Genomic DNA, 15,296 nt, shown 5'->3' with positions numbered 1-15,296 from the left:
CTGGGGAGGGCGCTGCGGAAGGCCGCCCAGCCCTGTAGCCTCACACCCTCTCAGGAGCGCAGAGAGGAGGCGGCGGCAGCGCTGCTGCTGCTCTTGCCGCCGCGATGCCTTCTGCGGGCTGCTGCGAGGAGGCAGAAGGCGGCGGCGCCGCGCCTGGGGAAGGTCCTCCGGCGGCGGCGCCCCCCTCGGCCTCGGAGCGGCCCCGGCTGTGCGGCTACCTGCAGAAGCTGACGGGGAAGGGCCCGCTGCGGGGCTTCCGCAGCCGCTGGTTCGCCTTCGACCCGCGCTGCTGCGCCCTCTACTACTTCAAGGGCTCCCAGGAGGCGGTGCCCCTCGGACGCCTCGACATCGCCGGAGCCTCCTTCAGCTACCACCAGCCGGCCGAGGCCCCCGGCGCCGCCGCCCCCAGCGCCGCCGCCGCCCCGGCCTCCGCCTCCTTCTCCGCCGCCTCGTCCTCCTGCTCCTTTTCCGGCGGCAGCAGCAGCAGCAGCGGCGGCGGTGTCGGGGATGTCGAGGCCGCCCTCGGCAGCACATTCGAGATCCACAGCCCCGGCGGCGGCGTCACCGTCCTCAAGGTAGAACGGGGCCTCCCCGGGGTGGGTCCGGGGTAGCTGCCCCGCTTCGCTGGCCCGCCGCGCTCCCGTCGTTGGGAGCTCCCTACTATAGCTCTCTAGTGTAATTTAAAATGGGGTTTCAGAGTTTTTAAGGGGGTTTGAATGTTTTATGTAGTTTATCAATTTCATTGTTCTGCATGGGACAATGACAATAAAGATATCGTATATAAAGGGGTCCTGAGGGAGGGTCAAGCGGGGCAGGGAAGCCTCCGAGGCGGGGATGGACCTCCAAGCCTGCCCCCTTAGGCTTGTGGGGCGGGGCTTGCTCTCAGGTAACTTCCTCAGGTAAGGTCGCTTCCTCGAGGCTACCACCACGCGCGCCCCCCCCCCTTTTAACCTGTCACTGAGTCCCGTTAAACGTTATTTACAGTCTTTATTTCATAAAGTTTACATACAGCTTGATTGTTGGAAAAAGCAAACCCTCAGATCTTTGCTCCTCCACCAGCTGCCCTGTCTGAAGGACCCAGATCCCAAAACCATCCCGGCTCAAGCAGAGCTTGCTTCTACATATAGATTTGTGCAAGTGGCTTCAGCAGAGTCAGACCATTCCTCCATCCAGCTTAGTGTTGACTGCTCTGCTTCGCAGGGGTTCTCCAGGATTTCAAATGGGTATTTCCCACCCCTGCCTGGATATACCTGTTACTGTTTGTATGCAAAGCATGTTCTCTGGCGCAGAGATATTCTTTTCAGATAGGTTAACCTGTCTGGGCATATCGTCTGGCACTTCCTTGGAAATCCTTACCCATCTATATGCAGGATCAGAGGAAGAGATTGTTGGAAAATTTAATTTGGTTTGCCTAACCATGTATTTGTGTTACCAAGATGATTACACTAAAAACACAAACACAAATCAGCATTAACTAATCTGGAGCACCTGTTCTCTTTCCCCTTTGATAACTTCTGGTTCTGTTTTGAATCTCTTTCATCCAAGCAATAAAGACTGAGGGAAGGAAAACCTTCCAGTTTCATATCCAAAGGTACCTATCCTAAAGCATGGCTAAAGTGCACACTTATCAGTGGCATTGTGGGCAGTACCTAGAGAGCTGCTGAGCTGGGATGGTGGCAAAGACCACATGGCACCTCTGTCAAAATAGTCTGTGGGGTAAGCCAAGAAACCATCAGTCAGCATTGGAGAAAGAGCAAGGTGAAACAACTGAGTTGCAGAACAGAGCTAGACCTTTTACTCCACAGTTCATACCAGAATTATTTCTTCAGCAGAGTAGTCTAGCCCCACAAGCTAATAAAACCGTATTTCAGTGCTGTCTGTGTCTAAAGCCACATGCCACGTGTAACTGCAATACCAAAACATGTCCAAACAGTAATAAAAAAATAGAAATTGCATTTACTGCTTTGCCTTTATAATGTAATAAACAATGCATTTAAAACTGTAAATGAAAATGTTTCTGTGATTTAACCAGTTCTGAGAGAGCTGTGCTCTTCAGTGTTAAGTTTCCATAAGTAATTTTCTCTTGTAGGTATTAGGTGCTCTGTTACAAAATCATTCTGAGAATTATAGCATCTTGCTCAGTAGGTTGGAGCTGAGGGCTTGAGCAGCAGTCTGTATACAGCATGAAGGCAAAATGTGGTATAATAGCTGGCAGCAATCCTTTGCACACATATTTGGAATTAAGTCCTGGTGAACATTGTGGGGTTTATTTCTGAGGAAGCATACCTTGGGACTATAAAATGATGAATTTCTTCAGTAGCCAGGAGGAGTATGTTAAAATGCACCCTGGATGTACCGGTACCTGCTTCCAACATTTGAATGTTGCCTTGCCAGTAGCCTTGACCTGTGACTGCAAGAGGCATACCTTTCCCTTTTCTAGTTGAGTATCAATGCAGTAATTTCACAGTATCAGGTGGCACTAATGTTTGGTGGGGTGGAGTGACAAAAGAATAAGGTGGACAATTGGTTCTTCCTTAATTGTTAGTTCTATCATTTTTGTTGGGCTTCTCTTCACTTTTGCTCTGATGTTTCTGATCTGGCTTTGAGCCACCTTCTGTGACTTGTTACACTTATTCTTTAGCTGTGATCAGGCCACTGTATTTCATCTTAACATTCCGCTAAATGAACAAACCTTATTCACTCATGTGCTGCTGCTTCATTCTTTTCTACATAGGAGTGATCAAACAAGCCATAGCTCCCTGTTTTGTCGAAGCTGGGAAACTATGGTTGATGAAACATGGTTTCATGTTATGTAGCTGTTCACGATAGCAATAACCTCCTTTATCTTGCAAAAACTCCAATGATAGCTTTGTAGAAAGAACATCCTGGATTATCCAAGCATCTTGTCCTACTACATTGGCTCTTAGGGTTTGGGTGTGAAGAGGATTCCTAAAGCCTATTAAAAGAATAATAATTTTGCTGCCAAATGTTTAGTTTAGGCATCGGTGTTCTTAAGTATTTATTTCAGGATTAAATGGAGCCCATTACTGAATTTGTGCTTTACGTTTCAAGCTTACTGGATTTATCCTTTCAAGAAAAAACTCCGTATAAGAGCAGAACAATATTTTCAAGGAAGAAAGTCAAATCAAACATAGGCTTCTTCATGCTCACATGCTTTAATATTCCTAAACTTGCTGCTGATTCACAGTTTCTGAATGTATCATGGGATGGACTCTCCCATCCATTATTCTTAACATTATAGGAGCACTAAGAAATGACTTGGAAATATTAAATCTTTGGGGAGTTTTTCCAAGTCACCACTTTATAGCTAGCAGTTGTGCTGTGCTCGTGTAATGCAACTTCAGGCCTGTTGTACTAGAGCAATGTGGCTTCTGGCTGCATTGGGATGCTATTCATTTTGGCAGCCTCCTGTTCCAAGGTCAGAAATGTTAAGTGTGCAAAATGCGTTTGCTAATCCTGTGATGTAGGTGATGATGTGATGATGTTTTCTGAACCATATTGGCTTAAGCTGGAGGTTATGAAAGCTACAGGAAAAGAGCAAAATGGTTTTAGGCCTGTCATAACCTGAATCCTAAGATATCAACCCACAGGCTCTTTATTACCTGGAGAAAATGAAGGTAACCTTGCTAGATAGTTGTGACTGAAAAGTTGCGCAGCAAATTTTTTTTTGCACAAAAGCTGTGTCTGTTGCAGTGTCACTGGTTGGTGGGAGTTGCTTCCAAGTAAATGTTGTACATCCTAATTGAATACTTGTTTACCCGGACATGCACCCCACTGAACTCCAATCCTGTTAGGCCTCCCTGAGAATAAGTTACAGGGTTTACAGTGGGACTTCTGAGAATGGTGCTGTTATTCAAACATGATGCAATGCAGTTTCTTGACAATTGGCTTCCTCTTGTGGGTTTTCCCTATTGAGTCAGAACATCCCTTCCCTTAACTAGCAGTCAAGCACTGTCTCTTCCAGATAATTTAATGCCTTTGACAAAGTGAGCTCTTTCCTATGAAAGCTAATGTCACAATCAATTCATTAGTATTTAAGATGCTGTAGGCTTATTTGCCTGAGCGATGCTGACCTTTATTGCTTTCACTGTGACAGGAAGATGAATTAACTCACAGCATATGTTGTGGTTGCCTGTTTCTTTGAAGTTTCAGCTTTCTTTCCTGTTCCTCGATCTTATCGATATGTAACATGTTTTCTTTATAGGGAAGACAAACTGTAAACATTCATCATTAGACAAATATTTTAAGTTTTGGAAAGGCAGTCTGAAAAATGTAAACCACATCATAAAAAATGGACTCCCCAATAATCAAGAGTCCATTGTGGTCTCCCCATCTTCCCCAAGTTGCTCTGTATAGGAGATTCATTATTCTGAACGTATTCATTCTGTTACTAAACATAATCCTATAATAAATATTATTCTTATTCTTATTGTAGGCCAATCTAGATTAGTTTGAAGAAAGTAGTGGCAAGCATGGATAAAGTGTGAACACATAGAGCACTGTGCTGATGCCTTCCAATAACAACATGGTAAAAGTAGTCCAAGTTAAAGATCCCTGTTGTCAACTACAGAGAGAGGTAGACATGTAAATGGGGCACGAAGCCATTGCAAAAAATGCAATAGCTAGGCTTGCTTGACAGGTCCCCAACATAGATGAAATTTGGACTGCATGAGCCACATACACACATCAGAACTGCATCTTTTATCTTGTAAACAAATACTTAGCATAGAAGGATGCAAATCCCTGAACACAGTTGTCGGATTATTTCCATTTTAGTGCAGCTTATGGATGACCAGCCATAATATAGCAGCCTTTCTGTATTTTCAAACAGATGACAGACACCTTTTTGTGTGTCCATGCGTATGCAGGCACCTTCCATTCCTTGTGCAGTATTCCTCTTGTAATGTTTTCAACATTTCTGCTTGTGTGTGTAACAGGCACCAACACACCAGGATATGAAGTACTGGCTTCAGGAGCTTCAGCAGAGGAGATGGGAGTATTGTAACAGCCATGATGCAACTAAGAGAGTCAGTCAAATTTCACCGACACCATGTGACTCCTCCAAAGGGCTTGTTGCCAAAGATAATACTGGTAAGCTAATGTTGAGACTGGTCGAGAATGTGATTCATATAACTTTGTTGGTGGCAGTATCGTAATATTTTTCAAATTCTAATCGCAACTGCCAACTCTACACATAGTTCAACTTAGTTTCCATGAAAGGTAGATTGTGGGCACAATTAGCTGAAGTGTAGAGGGGGTGCTTGATAACGTTTAATGGATTGTGCTGTAACTGCTTACTCAGTTTTGGTGGCTTCTTTATTTAATATTCAGTTTGATTTCCTGTCCTGCTCCAAATTCTCAGGGTGAGTTGGAACATTTCAATCACTGGTGGCATAAAATGTAATATGAAAATTTAATTTGTCACCGGCATGACACCTGCATCACTATATGCTAAAACATAAAATCTGACATGTTAGACCCATCACAGATGTCAAGGTTTGTGAAGTTCATTAGATTCTTTTATCCTGAGAAGAAATAAATAAAGAAGAAATAAATAAATCTATCGGTCTCATGTAAATGACATTTGGAACTGGAAATCTTAGGATAGTAAACAATTCAAAGGTCATCCTAGTTGCTTGTTGGTTTTTATAGGATTGCCCTGTAAGTCTCAGTGTTATTTACACAATCCATCAAAGCTGCTCTAGATATGTCTTAACCTTTGTGTGATGTTCAATGCTAGTAGTATAATATGTGTATGTTATAGATGGGTGGGAATAGTAATACTGGTTCCCCTCCACATTTTTGTTAACAATATATATACCGTATTTTTCTCTTTATAACACTCACATTTTTTCTCCTAAAAAGTAAGGGGAAATGTCTGTGCGTGTTATTGAGCGCATGTGTGGTCCCTGGAGCTGACTGGTCCGAGTGCAGGGGCAAAAATCAGATTGCGCGCTGCAGAGAGGAGGCTGCTGCTTTCCTGCATTCTGCCTCAGGGTCTTATTGCCCACCCTCTTCTGTTTTCAGTTGCTTTGTTTACAAAGTTGTAAAAGCTGTTTTCGGTTGCTGTGGTTACAAAGCACAGATCCACATGGATTCTTAGGATTTTTGCATTGGCCTACCCCAAACTCACCGTCAAATCACATGTCTGTGGCCACAGCATGAAGCACCAAAATGATACATCCACTGTTTCATTCAGAATTTTTTTCTTGTTTTCCTCCTCTAAAAACTATGTGCGTGTTATGGTCAGGTGCGTGTTATAGAGCGAAAAATACGGTAAATATATGAACATTAGGTAGAGCACAGAGCCTCCAAAATGTGGGGTTTTTTATTATAAAAAAGCTATGGAAATAGTGGAGTTGTGCCACTAATCCAGCCACATTCAGACCATTGCAGTAGCAATGAAGGTTGTCTTCTGAAGAAAATACTGCATTTTCACAATTTCTGTTCTTTAATTAGATTTTTATTTAAAAAACAATACAAAAGCAAACCATACCAACTATGTGGAAACCACGATTTAGAAAACCTATAAAATGCTATTCTGACTTCTAAGCAGCAGCATACATTGTGACAGAAAACAGAAAGTATCTAGCATGTAACATTTTTATTTAAGAGTTCCAAATTTTACCTGCCGTTATTGGCAATAGACTTTGTAGATCAGCATTATTGGCATAAGCAATAAAACCCCACCAAGTAGCAGGGAGAGCTTCTAGGTCCTCAGTGCCTTTCAAGAGTTAACTTATGAGTTATCTTATCAGAAATGGCCGCATTTCATTGTCCCAGGTTTTGAATATTGAACCTGAGTGAAATTTCCCCATAAGAATGTGAGGTTTCCTCACACAAGTCATGAATTGGATCTTTAAGATCAGGTAAAGAAAGTTCATGTAAATTGGGCCAAAATAATTATAATTGGTCAAATTTTGTTTAGACAAAATAGGTATCTTAGTAATATCCTTACCGAAAATACAATTATTTGTGGGTGTGATTGCTTTTCTCTTCCTAACTAGTATCATGCTTTGAACATTCAGCTTCTGAAAGTTACTTAGCAGTTTTATTTTTAACACAATTGATCTGGGAAGTGGGATTTTCTGCTTAATAGGCAATCTTTTTAATTTCATTGCTCCTGGAATTTCGTAAATCTGCTGCAGAATAAGTACAGTCGTACCTCGGAAGTCGAACAGAATCCATTCCGGAAATCCGTTTGAAAACCAAAACACTCACTTCCGGTTTCTGTTTGGGAGCCGGAACATTCTACTCCCAAGGCATTGAGGAGCCGAGGTACAACTGTACAACTTTTTTGAAGCTGACTTGAGAAATAGCATTTTTAGAAACCTTATTGATTTTATGATAGTTATTCAGTTATGCCGATTGTACCTTTCTAGACCAAAAAACTTTGAGATAAATAAAATCAGATATGTTGGCAATCTACTATTGCTGGTTTTTTTTTTGCTGCTTTTTCTATGGATTATATTTTCAGGGATTGTATTTCAAGGCAGTTATTTATTGTTAACTGATTTTTTGTCGACAGCACTGCCATGTTTATAAGTCAAGATATAGATACTTTAAATATTTTAAATGAAAACTTTGTATTACAATTTACAATAAGTGTGAAATTATTGCAGTACTGTTTGTCATCCAGCTGAAACAAGAAGGCATTCATGGTAGTTTTCTTCCTAATGTTCATGTTTACAAAGAAGTGGGCAGTGAGCATAAAATATAGTGCAATGTTGTGTATGGGGACCATTGTACTACCAGCATTTGGGGAATTATTCTAATTGGAAACTGCTTTGAGCTTTCTCTGATTTATGGTAGATTTTGTGGGCAGAGTCTTGTCTTTCTGGCTTCATTCCTATATTTGTGTGTGAGTGAATATAAGCAATAAATAACTTTGCAGTATTACAGATAACTGAGGAAATTGTATTTATTCATTGAGTGCTGTTATCAGATTATAAGGTAATTTAAATAGTACATTTCTGACTGCATCATCTTCATTTAGGTTAAATTATATTTATAATTGATATAAAATAAGCGGGGGAGGTATCTTTTGTTGAAACAGCTTCCATGCTGGTAAAAGTTTTATGTAAGGTCACACCAAAACCATCCTTTTGAGTAGATGTATTTTTTAAAAACCCAGATGAGAACCCAAGCAAGGTTTCATGCCAGTCAACAGCCTGTTGTTCTAGTAGAATGCCGCAGGTGTCCTAGTCATGATTAAACCGGCAATGGACAGATGATATGGGGCATGAACAGCTCCAAGTAAGTCTGTGCTCCAACATGAGCCACTCTCTTCCAGTGTTTGTATTAAGAGTAAATGGAACATAAATTTCCTAGCAGTTGATTAACTCGCTGCCTCATCATACTGTTTTTCTGTGGTCACCAGTAGGGAATGCCACTTAATATTAATCGCCTTCTAGCCCATAATTACCCTGCCCAGACCACAATTGCAAGCACTCTCAGGCTGAGAGTTTTGGGGTTGATCTCTTCCGACATCATGCTAAACCATGTTTTTTCACTAAGTGAATAAGCCTATCCTGCTCCTGTGCTCCTGTGTGGTTGGGAGGAAGGCTTTGGGAACCTTTACTCTCAGTTAACTATGATTTCCCATTTCATCTTGGCTTGACCCTGACAATGTTGTTGTTGTTGTCTAGTCGTTTAGTCGTGTCCGACTCTTCGTGACCCCATGGACCAGAGCACGCCAGGCACTTCTGTCTTCCACTGCTTCCCGCAGTTTAGTCAAACTCATGCTGGTAGCTTCGAGAACACTATCCAACCATCTCATCCTCTGTCATCCCCTTTTCCTGACAATAGTCTGTTTCAAAAGAAGCCCACTGTATACAAGCTAGCCTGTTTGAAACACCCAAGTTTCCCAGTTCAGGTGAAACCATAAACAACAAAAAGTGAAAGCTCCCAAACCCCTCATAGCCATTTTGTGGAAAGAGAAGGTGAGCACATAGTTCCAGGAGGAGGACCAACCCATTCACATGTCACTAAGCCATGTGTGAACCTGGGAGTCTCTCCTCCCTTGCTAATCACAGCAGCCCCAAGAATGAAGGTGAGGAAATTTCATGTTGTGGGGGCACATTACATGATAAATATTTGGGAACATGCAGAGCTCACTTAACTTGGAAAGGTTCTATTTGGTTGTCTTCCACTGATGTAGCATTTTATTTGGTTAATAGCTTTTCATGCCTAATCATTGATGGTTGTAGTCCGTTTTATGTAATTTTAATAACTGAGTGTTAAGCAGATATTTGGCTTCATCCAAGCTGAAAGACTGTGTCCTTGATTGTAGGTTATGTAAATGTCCTCACAACACTCCAGCATTCCTGTGGATTTCATACTGGTTGTGATCTGGAAAAGAGAATCCATACAAATGTGATGTGGTTTTACATTACTGTATATGCATTTCTGTCATAAAACAGCAAGAAGTGTGGGCATTCTGCAAACTGTCTTGTTAACTGGGCATGAGCATTCTTTCCTTGGGCTGTGTTGGTTGGGGAGGGGAATTGCTTTGCTTTGCTTTGCTTTGCTTCGTCCTGCTGGTTTTCACACAGTACTCATTTTAGCAGAGTGCTGACAACTTTGTACAGTAGTGGAAATAGTTGAAGGTGTGTCTACAGCTCTAAACTTGGCTCACCTTGGGAGCAGTGGTTTTCTTGAAACTTGTAAATCATTGTATGCTTTAGATCCAGATAGCAGAACATATCCCTTGTTAACGGAGACAAAGCCTGATATGGTGCAGCCATCAAATGTATGCAATTTGGTGCAAGGAGGAGGAATGCTTCAATAATCTTTTCTCTCTCTTTCTTGCTCTATTCTTGTGTAATGCTGCTGACAGAGGGGAGAGTACTAGGAAGGACTACCTGTTAATCTATCACTCTTGATGTTGCTGAGGGCTAGTGGGAGGTGAAGGAAGCAAGGGCCTTTCTAAGAAAACCGGACCCTGTGGTTTTCACGTGCCTGCAGAACTTTGGAGGTGGGCTGTCCCACTTCAGGTTGCATAATAAGTGAGGAAGCTTCAAGGTGTATGTAAAGATACTGTTAGACTGCCCAATGATTGCCAGCTCCTCTCCGTGCTCTGGGCCCTTTGACAGAGCAGAGGAGGAATATGGCCCATTATGAGTGTACCTATTGTACTTCCTGAGATGGTATGTACTCATTCAAACACACTTGAATTTGTACCTTTAAATACCTGTGTGTATTTAGTGGGGAGGGGGCTACACAATTACACATAAATAATGTTTGGCTTAATTATTAGGTACCTGAAGCATTAGAATACCTGCATGTGCTAGAATCTGTTGTGAGAGACTGACATAATTGTTGGTTTATCTTGGTTGGTTTCTGCTACCCTTCCCCACACTCATTCTGAATTCCAGTTTTATTCTCTAAACTTTAATGCAGAGCTTTTCAAACATTAGTGTGTCTGCTGCAGTGTGCAGCTGTGTCACTCAAATGCTCCCTGTGCTCCTCCCAGGGCTAGAAATAGGTTAGTTTAACCTCCAGTTTGTTAGTAAAACTGAATTACTGTGTCACAAAACGATGCATGTCTAAAAAGTCTGTCGCCAACATGAAAAGTTTGGAAAGCTCTGCTTTAATGACTGCATGAGATGCTGTGAGTTATAGCCAATTTGCATGACTTTCTTAGCTGGCCTTGAGGCGAGTATTAACTCTTCAGCACCATAGTTGTTGGACTGGGATAGTTTCCTGGGGTACTTAGGAGGGGATCTCAATACCTTCCTTCATGACATGTTAGAGGTCCTCTGAATTCGCCCTCCATGAGCCTTGATGTGGACTGCTGTGGTGTCAGCTGCATTATTAAGTACTGGTGGTGTTTTTTGCCCTTCTTAGATTGGACCACCATGTTTTCAAATGCATCAGCAGAGAAAGCTAGAAATGTCCTAATGGTGGAGGCAGCGCGCACAGAACTGGTGGGAGAACAGGCAGTGTGCCAGCCAGCCCCAGGCCAGCCAAGTGCCATTAACTTTTCTTTGAAGCAACTGGGTACAGATATCAAGTGAGTATTGTGTGTTGTGTTACTTGACAGTGTTCATCTAATGGGGTTGGCATAAATACTACCATGTGATTGCAAAAATGTTTATGTTCAGATTAAGCCTGTGGAGCAGATGATATTTCTTCCCCTCCCCAAAAATAATACATTTGGAACTGAAGCTGTTCATGATTTAGCAGAGGTAACATTTGGACCTAGGTTTCCAGCAGCAACATTCAACTTGCAGCCCACTGGCTTCCATAATAACTTTATTATGTTTCAGGGGAAACATGTAGGCTAAATCTAAGCAAGGCTGTGGAGATGGAGTTAAGCTGACTAGGGGTGCTAGTGATCAGGGAACAGGACTTTAAGACAAAGTTAAAACCAGTGGGGACCTGTGAAAATCCAATATGGGAGTCCAGTCCCCATGTCGGTTTGCTACCTAAAGCATCTCAAGGGTATGGAAATGGAGTTATTAGAACGTACTAGAACCTGCCGCACAAGGTGCATCTCTGAGTAAAAATCTCTTCTCATAGGAAATTTTGTCCATGGTGTGATTATTTTCCACTCCGTGTTTGTGTTATGAGCAAATGTTGGTTCTTTCGTTGAACAATTTTTCCCTCACTGATGCTTTCTACCAGTTTACATGGAGCAGAATTTAGTTGGCAGATCCGTAATTTCATCATAAAAAATACATTGGTACCTTTCAGCTTTCTGGTAAGGAGAAAGTTCTAGCAGTGATGAAATGTAGCGTCTTACCCACCATGCTGCAGCAGCTCTCTTTCGCTTGCCCTTTGAAAAGGACATAATACCCTGTTCACATAATACACAGTTACTCCTGTTTAAAAAGTTCTAGATCATTTATCTTTGAAACAATATTGGTCATTGAACATAATAAAGAGATTGATTGATACATCTTTAAAACAAATGTCTTGAAACATTGTAAAGAAAAACACCCCATTAATATCTCTCTGCCTTTGTGTTCTCTTTTTAAATAGTGGGAAAGGCACATTGAATATCTAAGAAGTAACCATTTATAAGGCTTGTGTTGCTGCTGAAGTCACTGTTTTGACCTTGGCCAACTTCTGGCAACAGTTTTGTGGCAACTGACCTCCAATCACTTCTCTTCTTGCATTTCTTACCAGCCCCACTCGCACCCTTTCATTAATGCTGAAAGGCTGCCCAGGGGAGTAAGTCTTGCAAGTACTTCTGCAGCACAAGCTCCCATCAATTTCTAGGGAGCGAAGCTTCAGTAGTTGGAGGATTGTCCTCTCCTGGTTCCTTTTCCAGATGGTTATGGAGCAGGGCACATGTGGCAACTGTTGCCTTGGTTGCACTGGAAAAATTAAACCACATCCTTCTTGCAATTTCAATGAGTGTGATTGATACCCCCACCCCTATGCTATTGAGTTGCACAAAAAGGCTTTTGAAAGGAAAATGTTGGATGTGCAATTCTGAATATGGTCTAAGAATTTTTCTCTGCTTGTCAGTTTGACCACAAAAATGTCCATAATGGGATTCTGAATCTTGCATAGCATACTGTTTGTAGGAAAACTAAGGCATCTCTGAATTACTCCAGATCAGGCATCCCCAACCTTTGGCCCTCCAGATGTTTTGGACTACAATTCCCATCATCCCTGACCACTGGTCCTGTTAGCTAGGGATCATGGGAGTTGTAGGCCAAAGCATCTGGAGGGCCGCAGGTTGGGGATGCCTGCTCCAGATCCTTCCTCTATGTGATCCTTTAGCTCCTAGTGTATAATGTTAACTTTTGCTTCGGGCATAACATAGGGAAATATCAGCCCTGCACAGAACTTCAACCGTCATCTGTTTTGTGTTACTTATCAGATTGTGTTCCTATGTGGCAAACTGGTTGTGCATTAAGTAGCCTTCGCCAACCTGGTGTCCTCCAGATGTCCTGAACTACAACTCCCATCAGCCCCAGCCAACATGGTTGTATGGTGCTCCTTACTTAGGAAATCAAATGAACATTTTTCTTGGCTGGATCAAGCTTTTGTGGACATTATGTGGAACCTGCAGCCCTCTACATGTTGTTGGACTACAACTCCCATCCTCTCTGACCACACCTATATGATAGTATGGGTTGATGCCTCAAGATGTGGAGGGGCACAGGCTTCCCACCACTGTTGTATGGTCTAGTGTAACTTTCACCAATTTGGTTCCAGGGCTGGCCCAAGATACTTTGCTGCCTGAGGTGAACCAGGAAATGGTGCTCTCCTTGCAAATTGTAGTTTGTTAAGGGTGCTGGGTTACAGCAAGGATAGGGAATATCAGGCTAAGGGACCAATGCAGCCTTCCAAGGATAGGGAATATCAGGCTAAGGGACCAATGCAGCCATCCAAGCCTCTATGTTGGGGCTCAGGCCACCCCTCTCCAGTCCTGCTTTGCACCCTCCATTTTTCTTTTGTTTACTGACTGAAATGGTTCTTTGGATGAAGGACAGTACTTTGGTGGTAGAAGACCACCCCTCCCCTGCAACCCCTCCTGCCTCCTCTTTCCATTCCACTGACTGACCTGTCTTTTGCCTTTGCACCATGGCTTACTGGCTGGAGACTAAAGCTGCTCTTTTGCAAAGCTGGAAGCCTGCGTGTCGGGAGGGAGCTGTGCACACAGCACAGCAGTTGAGTGGGGCTCTGTGGGCTAGAGGTTTGATAGAGGTACAGAAAGGGAGGGGAAGTAAGACTCTGAAATGGGGAGGAGAAACATTGTGGTGAAGCAAGGGGGACTAAATGGAGAAGAAAAAAGGGGGTGAGGAGGGAAAAAGAGGAAAGCCAGAAAGCAAGGGGAAGGGTGTGCAGCCAAGGAGGCAGCAATCAAGTGCAGGAGGTGGAACTGTTGCTCCTCGCAGCTGTGTGGAGCCTGCCGCCCTAAGGCCACTGCCTCACCTTGCCTCATGGTGCCCTCCAGATTTTATGTCTGGAGCTGTGGGAGCTGTAGTCCAACATCTGGAGGGCACCAAGTTGACAAAGGCTGGTCTAGCATCTCTCACAAGTACTTTACCACTAACTCCCTCCCCTAACATATGAAGGAAGTTCCAAGATCTTGCGGAAATTGTAGAGTCAGCCAAGGGAAATAACATTAACTTTACCAAGTTCCCCCTTGTTGACTGCTTAACCACAATTGCCAGGCTTTCTCTTTCAGAAATACAGCAGTTTTATCACGTGCTTTGAATGTTTCTCTTTGCAAAATTAGCCAATATGTGTTCATGTGTTTTAACAGCTACTGAGCAATTTTAGTACAGTTGTTGCAGATCCATAGTAAAGAGTGGTTGCTGTTACCAAGATTGTGTCACACAAATTCAAGACTGCACTTACGACTTCATTTCTTGGCAAACATGACTGCTTGAAATACATCTGTTCTGGTAAACTTCCTGAAGCTCGGTGCAGATTAGTGTATCTTAAATGCATGTACTGTAGTAACCCTTGAGTGGTGTAATCATATGGCGAGATTTTGCAACTGGAATTCTTATATCAAACTAACAAATGGCAGTTTTCACTCTTTATACATTTCCTCATAGTGTTTATAAAGTTGCTTTACATGACTTGATTTGTTTTTTAAAAAAAAAAATTACTTATCATTTTCAATTTTCTTATGTGCACTAATGATAGTCAGTTTGGATGGGGGCCTTTTATCCATTTCTGCAGTACACAATCAACCAGTAGCTGAACTGGGTTCCACACAGACACAAAAACAAGTCACAAAAATGAAGTCACAAGCTACAGTCACAAAAGCGAAGTCACAAGTCAGTCCCATAAAATGAACAACAAGCCACAGTTAAAAAACCAAAAACACACACACCAAAATGTAAAAAAATTAAAAACAAAAACTCCAAATATAACTTCTGTGTTGCGTGGGTGCTTGGGACTCCACAGCTGGCAGACTCAACAGGAAGCCTCTGATTAGCAGCGAGGGACTCAATTAACAAACGAAACACACTCAACAGGAACCAGACGGTGAAAAATGACCCCTAAAATGGCAATTTTACATGGATTTTACTATCTAACGAGGCCATTGATCCATAAAATGAAATCAATAAAACAGTACAAAATGAAAATGTGATTTGTTTTTTCTTACCTGCGCTGATGATAGTCATTGTTTGGATGGGGGCTCAGGGTCCTCTTCCACAATCACAATCGGCTTGGCTCCCACTATTTGTGGAGGCCTCAGAGAGCTCCCATGGCTGGAGCCCAGTCGCGGACCCTCCGCAGACCCCGCGGATGTCCGGGCTTGGCTCTGGGCAGCGGCGAGGCCTCCGAGAGCACGGAAA

General features: G+C 42.7%; 1 protein-coding gene across 1 annotated transcript in view; it reads left to right on the top strand.

Moving 5' to 3' along the window:
• The first annotated feature begins 1 nt into the window (after position 1).
• Positions 2-15,296, top strand: part of TBC1D2B (TBC1 domain family member 2B) — a 39,907-nt gene continuing 24,612 nt past the window's right edge. Inside the window, exons 1-3 of the mRNA XM_083413014.1 lie at positions 2-575; positions 4,959-5,112; positions 10,870-11,035. Of these exons, the coding sequence (XP_083269140.1) occupies positions 105-575; positions 4,959-5,112; positions 10,870-11,035 (791 nt within the window). The 5' untranslated portion in view covers positions 2-104. The remainder of the gene's footprint in view (positions 576-4,958; positions 5,113-10,869; positions 11,036-15,296) is intronic.

The sequence above is a fragment of the Podarcis tiliguerta genome (assembly GCF_965153285.1).
Source record: "Podarcis tiliguerta genome assembly, chromosome: 14".
Taxonomy (NCBI): domain Eukaryota; kingdom Metazoa; phylum Chordata; class Lepidosauria; order Squamata; family Lacertidae; genus Podarcis; species Podarcis tiliguerta.
Note: the sequence above shows the minus strand (reverse complement) of the source record. Positions and strands in the feature narration are given on the sequence as shown.